This window comes from Musa acuminata, chromosome BXJ1-5 (assembly GCF_036884655.1).
Source record: "Musa acuminata AAA Group cultivar baxijiao chromosome BXJ1-5, Cavendish_Baxijiao_AAA, whole genome shotgun sequence".
Taxonomy (NCBI): domain Eukaryota; kingdom Viridiplantae; phylum Streptophyta; class Magnoliopsida; order Zingiberales; family Musaceae; genus Musa; species Musa acuminata.
The window spans coordinates 46,155,545-46,165,040 of NC_088331.1; the positions used below are offsets into that span (position 1 = coordinate 46,155,545).

The window sequence follows — 9,496 nt, forward strand, 5'->3', positions numbered from 1 at the left end:
CTAGAGATACCCACGTAGATCATCGTCACGATCTTCTTCACAACACACACACACATATATATATATATATATATATATATATATTAGGTGTGATGAATGTATTATCATTAGTTATAATTTTAGATTCAGTAGATTAATTGGTGAATCTAAAATTAATCTACTGAATCTAAAATTATAATTAATGATAATACATTCATCACACCTTATATATATATATATACATACATATATATATATATATATGTATATATATATATATATACATATATAATTACGGTATTACCACTCTGTCGCTCTCTCTGTTTCTGTTACATATACATATATAATTACGGTATATATGTATATATATATATATATACATATATAAATATACATATATATATACAAGGGCACGAAAGTGGAACTGAGGGTATAATTACGGTATTACCACTCTGTCGCTCTCTCTGCTTCTGTTGTCCTTCACGAGTTGTACTGCATTGGTACTGCCACGATTCGGTGTATATATATATATATATATAACACGAAGGAAGCATACTATTATCAAATAAATACTGAGAATAAATGCTGACCGTCAGATTTCAGAGTTCATCATATTTACACCGAATCGTGGCAGTGGCAATGCAGTACAACTCGTGAAGGACAACAGAAGCAGAGAGAGCGACAGAGTGGTAATACCGTAATTATACCCTCAGTTCCACTTTCGTGCCCTTGGATGCCTCCACCTCAACCGCTTTTGTTTACCTTCCGCCTTGGCCCCGCGCTCCGCCCCCGACCTCGCTCGGCCGCCGAAGCCGGCGACGAGACGTCTCGGCTGCGACGGCGATGCTCGATGGTCGCATGGATCGCGACGAAGAGGAGGAAGAGATGGAGGAGGAGGAATTGGGGCCGGATGGTACGCCGATGCCGTGGCCGACAAGCCCGATCCTACTCCTCCCTCGGGACGCGCTCTATAACGTCCTCGGTCGCCTTACCCTCCGCGAGGCGCTCGCTTGCCGCCCCGTCTGCCGCGTCTTCCTTGACGCCCTCTCCTCCACTCCCTTCTTGGCGTCCCTAGCCCCGCTCCGCCTCCTCGCCCTCCGCCACCCCCGGGCCGCCGAAGCTTCCTCCGCGCCCTCGCTCTACGCCTTCGATCCCTCCCTCCGTCGTTGGCTCCGGCTCCCCCTCGCCTTTCTCCCGTTCCGATCTTCTTCCCCCGTCACCGCCTCCCCTTCCCCCTCTCTCCTCTACCTGTGGGTCGATGCCGTCCCCTCCGCCTCCACCGTCGCCGGTGCCAAGAACCACCCTAAATCCCTCGCCGTATGCAATCCCCTCACCGGATCCCACCGCCTCCTCCCCCCGCTCGGCTCTGCCTGGTCCCGCCACGGCACCGTCCTCGCCGGCCCTGGCGGCGCCGTCCTTGTCGTCACGGAGCTCGCCGCCCTATCCTACGCCCCAGGCACCGATCGCTGGCTTAAGTTCCCCTTAAGCCTCCCCTCCAAGCCGCGGAGCCCGATCCTGATGTCCGGCGCCGTTTTCGCTCTCTGCGACGTCGGCACCCCCTGGCGGAGCCAGTGGAAGCTCTTCTCCTGCCACCTACGCGACCTCGGCGGCACCCGCGGGTGGACCTCGCTCGATCGGCACGAGTGGCGAGACATGTTTAACATCCTGAAGCGGCCGCGGCTCCTTCCTGGTGCGGGGGGCAGGCGGATTCTGATGATCGGAGGGTTGAGGTCCTCGTTCGCGGTGGACGGTCCATGCTCGACGGTCATGATCCTGAGGCTGGATCTGGCGACGATTGAGTGGGAGGAAGCGGGGAGGATGCCGCAGGAGATGTACAGGTGCTTTGGAGGTGGAGTCTTTGGGCCAATGGCAGCACCAGCGGCAGCTGGGGGCAACAATAAGGTGAAAGTCTTTGGTGGAGATGGGAGGATATGGTTCTCAGGGAAGAGGGTGAGAGGAAAGCTGATAATGTGGGAGGAGGACGACATCGGAGGTAGTGGCGGTGGCCTGTGGAGTTGGGTGGACGGTATTCCAGGTTACAATGAGGGCATGTACAGGGGTTTTGTGTTTGATGCTGGATTCACTGCTACACCTTGAATTGCTCAATGAACTGGTAAGATCTTTAAATCTTTTGCCTATAATTTGTGGACAATTCACATCCTTGTTTGATTCAAGTTCTTCAGTCAACATAAATTTCTAGCAAGGCATGTGCTTCTGATTTGATCGATATTTAGAATATCTTGGCACTACATGGAGATTATGTAGAAATTGTTGCCTCTGCTTGATAAGTCTTGTGTAAGATAACCTTTAGATGTTTGAGGTGATGACAAGCCTAAATATAAACTTGATTTTAACGCCTGTTTTTTTTTGTTTCAGTTTAGCATTGCTTGAACAAAACTAGCAGTTAAAACAAAAATCTACTTTAAAGTGGAAGTGTTTTATCTTCTAGAAAAATCTTTGTGGTTTCTCGAGTTAATTTCTTGAAGTTCTCCTTCAGCTGAAACAGCTCACATTTTGGTGCCATCACTAACAAAAACCCATTTGAGGGTTTATGCCATTGTCCAAGTTATTTGGTGGATTTAATCTTTACTACCAGACTTGGTAGTAATCGATAACCTCCCAGTATAATTACCATTAGATTTATGGAGATTAGATTGGTCCTTAAATTTCTATGTTATTTCATTTGAGCCAGGTCCTTTGGTGAAAGGCCTGTCTAGAATTTATTCAAGTCGTTCACTGCAATTTTTCTTTAGTGAAGATAGGAATTGCAGATGATGCTTATTTAGGTAGGGAATGTTTTTTAGGAAATCTGAGTCTCCTACATGTTAAAGGATGAGCGATACAGATTTCTGGTAGGAACTTCTGGGTGAAAGCCTGTAGAAATGTTGAGTCTAATTTTTTATTTATTTTGTAATTAGGTAGCTCATTAAATTAGGATGTTGTTTGTTGCATTTAATAAGTGCTTCAATATGATTTAGACTTTAGAGGTAAATTTACATCATATGAAGCTTTTGGTATGTATTTGGATTTTTTCTTTTTGTGTTTTTTCCTCGACTTGACATTTTGACTCTTAAATATCATGTTGGATGTAAGTTAGGAGTTAATATATAGCACTTGGAAGTTAGAACTGAACAAGGACCCCAGCATTTTAAGTTGATGATCTCCAATTGCTGTGGGAGTTTGTGTATGAAAGGAAATACTTTATTGGGTGTCATCATATTAGGTTACAATAGGCAAAGATGAAATAGTACTTTTAATCTTCTATACCCTTTGATCTTTTGTTTTCTAAATCATGCAAACAAGAGTTACTCAAGAAGACAATTTGTTTATTTACTAAGTGGTTGACCATGGTAAGTTCTAATTTGTGAAAAGATGATAACAAATGTCTAGGAAGCTCAGCAGCATGCTGTTCTGGTTAACAGCTTATTTTGGATAGCAGAGTGATTGATTGACACTCTACAGTAAGGCTCTTGGCACTAGATGTGCCCTTAAAAAAACATTTTAGGGATTTTTATAGCGAAAGCTGGTCGCTTGAGTGGGAAAAGTACATCTAGTATCTCATGTTATTATGGAATACCCTCCTGGGGAGGATACAATTCTACAAGATGGCTGGACAATGTCAATTCAGATTAAATGCTTCATGATAGGCAGGACAGCCAAGGTAGATTCAGTAATAAGCATTGACAAAGGACACACCGACTCTTGGACTATTTTAGTGATGTTGGCTCTAAGAAACTAAATGGCATTGTTATTCTTATAGTTATTCTAAAACTTGTGGAATTTAGTGTATTTATCTTATGTGAATGTATCATGTATATTACACTAATAGGAACCTCAATTTGAATAGATTTTCAATGGCCATAAGTGTTAAAGACCTAATAATATTGAATAGGGTGCTAATTATTTGTCATGGAGCATGCAGATATAGAGTAATCTTTATCAACTCCTCAAAATGGTGGTTTGTGTCTATGTTAAGAGAATAAAATGACTTATCTTGAGGATAAGGTGACAGCAATAACTATCATCATCATTGTTTGGTTGTTGCTATCCTACTAAACCAACACATTGCTAACCATATATTATTTCTTTGCTCAATCAACTGAATAAGTAAGATAGAGGTTGAGGGAATTATGTACTCTTACCAAAACAACACATCTCTAACTATGTTATTATTTCTTTGTTCAATCAACTGGATAAGTAAATATAGAAGTTGAGGGAATTATTTCCTTGTTCAGTCAACTAAAGGTAATTGTTTTGTTTCTAGATTCTGTATTACCAGTAAAATTACATGGAACAAGAATCTTGTTATAACACTGGATAATGAGATAAGCTCAGAGCTGTTGTATTCGTGAAACTACGAAAGGTTGTGAGACATAACACATTAAAGAAGCTAATGTTGAATGCATGATTAGGGGGGCCATATATTCATCAAGCATGCAAACAGTACATGTTATGTATGAAATGGATAGAGTGAAAATTGCTAATCTGGGTGCAGAGCGTCAGTGTTGGTGGAATGCCCTTATTCTTTTCTTTCAGTAAAACTAGCATTATGGGTTTCTGTGTTGAGAGCTGCATCTCACAGAGTTCTTCCTGGAGTTAAATTACTCCATCAGAATGATTTGGGATGTAATTGTGCTTACCACAATGATCATATGAACTCAAGGCCAAGCTTTTGTCTGGGTGGTCTAGACAGGAATTTTTTGTTTGGTTCATTTGCATGGGCTAATTAAATTGACAAACGACAGCTAAGATGTATGTGATCCTCAGAACTTTCTTGAAACTGTAATTGAATATGTAATGGTCTAATTGCTTCTGTGTCTTAACATTTTTTTATTTTATGTTACTGTTCATATTTTATGGCCTTGACAAGCATTTATGGACACATTGCAGTGGAAGATATTAGGCTTATTTCACTTATGTATTGCTTTTCACTTGTCAATTCTATTTTTAGGCATGCTAAAGTAAGTTATCAAGCTCAGTGTTTAATGGTCATACTGTGGGCCATCCTCTTTCATTTTACCTCCTGATGAATAGGTGTAATTGAATGTTTTCCATTCTTGATACAATTAAATACAGGAATAAATATATGCCATCAGAAATTTCTTCTTTTTCATCCTGTTGCTTGTCATATAGGCTGAATAACTTGCTTGCGTTCTTTACGTGCAGCATGTGCAGTGGCGACTGTGATATTAATGTTCTTTATCTGCTTTCTTTGGTGAAAATTTTCAGAGCTGACAATCTAATAATTCATACTCTTCTTCACAAAATAATTCATACTCTCAACAAAAAATCACTGGGAAGGGAGCATGATGCATATCGAAAAATGTGGTGGATAAATCAACATTTGCATCAGGAGTTATGACAGAGGGAGTGCGCCCTATTGCCTTTCTATATACAAGAACCCCTTTTGGAGTAGTTATGCCTGTGTGAAGCTTGTGGTGATCATGTACAAGTTGCCATGGCAATCATGTTCTGTCGATTGAGAATGAGAACCCGAAGGTGTTTCCAGGGGAACTGGAGAGTCAAAAAAGAAGATGCATTCGATTTCTATGTATTTGCTCGGCACCCGCTAAGGTCATCCAGAACGTGCCACTCATGCAACAGTAGTGTTGCAGTGGAATGAAACGAGCGATATATGAATTTGTTCCTGTGCTTATGAAACTGTCAAGCGAATGACATCCAGCTGAGAGGTTTGTCTTCCATAAGCTTATTGCTTATGTAATCATTGATCATCATTCCGGTCATGAAAACATCTTCTATTGTTAGTCTTCTACACTTAAATTTCTGTTGGTTGCCAAGCTAGAAATTCCAAGAAACTCAACTTTTACCCCCCCCCCAAAAAAAAAGGAAGAAGGTTCTGTCTTTTATTTTTTTCAGGTGACAAATAGTCGCATCGGAACTATTAAGGCGGCATGAGAGCCCGAAAAGTTAAAGCTTCAGAAAGGATCGCATCCAGGATCCAGGTACACATCATCAAGATATCCTTTGAATAGTATGAATAGCACTAACTCTTTGGTGTGTTGTTGATAATGTTACATATGATAGACACATGGATTCCCCAACCTCTGAATCTTAGTGGATTCATTTGGATCCACTTAGGTGCCATGTAGATTAGATGATATGTGGATATCATGTCATCACCAACACACCAAGGAAATTATTAGAAATTGGTGTGAACAATGGTGTCAAGTTTCTCTTTTAACCTTGCAACTTCATAACCATTGTGGTTGTTCATGCCCTCTTGGGGTTATGAGAGCAAGCCTATGAACTGGAAAAGATTCCACTACCATACAAAACTCATATGCATACCTTGCACTTAAATCTTAGTCAAATCCATGTTATCGGAATCAAGATCAGAAGAATTCAATGAGAACTTTCCAAAGCATTGAAATAATTTATACAACAACAACAGAGCATTAGTAACTTCCTCAAATTTAAACCTATGAGTGACACAAGGCCTTCAGATCATCCATTTGCCTTTGTAGATATATAAATCTTCCTACTGTATAAATGCAGTTCCTATCACATATGCTTTTTCTATGTCTAGATATAGATTGTTTGTTCAGATGACTAGCATTACCATCAAAGACTCCCACCCTTTTTCTGAACAACTAATCAAACATTAGAACACTATCTCTCACACCCTTTTGGACTTTGATGCAGAAAGTGTTCCTTCTGAAGAACACTTGATATGTGGTCTCTGACCAGTTAAATTTGCTCCAAGACTATTGTAGCTTCACCTTTCTGAGTACTATGTTCAGCTATAAAAAACTTCTTCTTCTTCTTCTTCTTGACACAAATCTACAGAATTCGTCCGTTCTGCTGTTGATCTTGGAGATCTCGTGAGCTCCGATGCCAACAAGTCAAGCATCTGACATACGTCAACAAAATGTGGATTTGTTTCATCTCCAGCAATAAATTCGTGAACAGCATTGTCCACCTCAATCGAGCTGCACCCTGGCGTCTTCTTCATCTTCCTACTCCTCACCAGTTTCCTCATCTTGGCCACACCATCCCACCTCCCGGCAGCAGCGTAGATGTTCGACAGCATCACGTAGTTGCCGGTGTCCTCTGGCTCGAGCTCAAGAAGTCGCTCTGTCGCCTTCACAGCCGTTTCCACGTCGCCATGGATTCTACAAGCACAGAGCAAAGACCCCCAGATGCTGACATCCGGTGGGAACGGCATCCCATCTACGAGCTCCACCGCGCGACGGATGCAGCCTGCTCGACTAAGGAGATCCACCATGCAACCGTAGTGCTCGATGTCTGGATCGAGACCGTAAACCTTCTTCATCGATTCAAAGTACCACAGCCCCTCGTCTACCAGCCCGGCATGAGAACAGGCCGATAGGAGTCCGAGAAATGTGATGCAATTTGGCCTCACCCTCTTATCCTTCTCCTCCTCCATTTCCACGAACAGCTCGATCGCATCAAGTGCCCTCCCGTGCGTTGCGAGCCCGCCGATCATCGTGCTCCACGATATCACATCCCTATCGCGCATATCCTCGAACAGCTGATGGGCTTGGTCGATGCTGCCGCATTTAGCATACATCTCCATGAGCGCATTGCGGATGAAGGTCTTCTCGAGCAACTTGCGCTTGTTACAGAAGGCGTGTATCCACTTGCCCAGCTCCAGAGCTCCCAGGTGAGCGCATGCCGGCAACACCGACACGATGCTGATGTCGTCGGGCTCTAACCCTTCCGACTGCATCCTATGAAACACCTTAATGGCGTCGGAGTAGCAGCCGATGGAGGTGTAACCAGAGATCAACGCGGTCCAAGAGACCACCGATCTTTTGGGCATTGTGTCGAACAGAGCTCGAGCTTTCCTCATCTGCCCCGATCTAGCATGTGCCGTAATCATCATGTTCCACGAAATCACATCTCTCTCCGCCATTTCGTCGAACAAGCAGTGTGCATCGACCAAATCGTCACATTTGGTGTACATCTCTATCAACGAGTTCTGGATGATAGAATTGGAGCTCAACCCAGACTTGGAAACACGGGCGTGAACTTGCCTTCCGAGATGAAGCACCGGCAGCCCAGCGCAGGCCTTGATCACAAAAGGATAGGTGAACCCATCCGCAAAGACGTGATCCTGCCGCACCATTTGCTTGTACAGGCCGATCGCTTCGAGGAAATGGCTGTTCTTGGCGTAACTTCTGATCATTTCATTGTACAAGAACGCATTCGGTTCCTCGACATGGTCGAAGACCAGAGCGGCGTATTCCAACCTTCCACCGGCACTGCAAACGCTTATGATCTGAGTCGCAAGGTAGCAACTTTGGGAGAGGGCAGAGACCACAATGCGAGCGTGGACTCTCTTCAGTTCCGCGAAACAGGGGCAGCTCCTTAGCATCGGCATGATGTGGTCTTCCATTTCTCTGGCAGCCCGGGTGGGAATCCTCATTCCGTGGGCGACGAAACGAGGAAGGATTGGCGATGATTGCCGGATGATGGAAAGCGGGACCAAGCTTCATGGAGCCAAGGTGGGAGTCCAGCTTCATGGGGGCGAGGCGTTGTAGCGGAGGAGCATGACGGGGAGAAGGAAACTGCACTCACCACTCTAATCTACTCTATGCCGATGTAGAAGATGCTGAGTTGGTACCAACAAATGAATCGAGTACTTTTGGCATAGAGCGAATGAAAGATAATGATTACGAGGAAGTCCATTGTGAACGGATGTGTGAGAAATAATAACAATAATAATTATTATATATTATTAATTATATTTATAATTTTAATTTTTATATTTTAAAAAATTATATTACCATTCTGTGAAACCTCTAAGTTTATTTAGCCTAATATCATCAATCTTACTAATGAAAACTAATGATAATGACTGTGGGCGAGTCCTTGAATGAAAAAAAAGACGATAAATCATTCTGCGTTTGCATTAGCGTCGATACAATTATCGAACGCATTAGCGTCGACACAATTATCGAACGATAAAAGATATTCTGCGTTTGCATTAGCATCAGCATCGATACAATTATCGAACACATTAGCGTCAACACAATTATCGAACGATAAAAGATCCATGTAATTATAAAACAACACCCCTCAACATCACTCAACAATTACATCAATACAAATACAAAACCCATACATCTCATTATCGTTCTCTTCATCCACAACAACTCCCAACCCCAACTACGCCATCATCTATCACCACCACCGGCATCCGTCACCATCAATTAAAACATTAAAAATATTTTTTTTTATTTTTTATTTTCATATTACAATTGATAAAATCAATGATGATAAGATAAATGATTCTAAATTAATCAAATAAATTAAGAAAATCATTAAAAAAAAAAAAAAAAACACACACACACACACACACAAGTAATACCATGACTTGGTTGCAATTCCTGGAATCATAGTTTCAATTGGCCAAAAGGGGGTGGATTTGCAAGCAAAACCAGGTTTGGTCCAGTTTCAACATACTCATAAGCCAATCCATGTAATTGATTGTAATTATGGTCCAATTTCAACAACTCACAAAGTCAATCCA

The 9,496-nt window shown here is 42.4% G+C and overlaps 2 protein-coding genes across 3 annotated transcripts; one reads left to right on the forward strand and one right to left on the reverse strand.

Annotated features, from left to right (window-relative positions):
• The first annotated feature begins 638 nt into the window (after positions 1 to 638).
• Positions 639 to 5,777, forward strand: LOC135674632 (SKP1-interacting partner 15-like). 2 transcript variants are annotated; one of them, XM_065184665.1, is made up of 2 exons: positions 639 to 2,092; positions 5,209 to 5,777. In XM_065184665.1, the coding sequence occupies exon 1, from the start codon at positions 823 to 825 to the stop codon at positions 2,074 to 2,076; it is 1,254 nt and encodes a 417-aa protein (XP_065040737.1). In that variant the 5' UTR covers positions 639 to 822; the 3' UTR covers positions 2,077 to 2,092; positions 5,209 to 5,777. The 2 variants fall into 2 exon arrangements, with proteins under 2 accessions (XP_065040737.1, XP_065040736.1); XM_065184664.1 differs by having other exon boundaries at positions 640 to 2,092; positions 5,146 to 5,777.
• Positions 5,778 to 6,341: 564 nt separating this feature from the next.
• LOC135674631 (pentatricopeptide repeat-containing protein At2g20540-like) lies at positions 6,342 to 8,631 on the reverse strand. The gene has a single exon (XM_065184663.1). The coding sequence runs from the start codon at positions 8,387 to 8,389 to the stop codon at positions 6,737 to 6,739; it is 1,653 nt and encodes a 550-aa protein (XP_065040735.1). The 5' UTR covers positions 8,390 to 8,631; the 3' UTR covers positions 6,342 to 6,736.
• Positions 8,632 to 9,496: the final 865 nt, after the last annotated feature.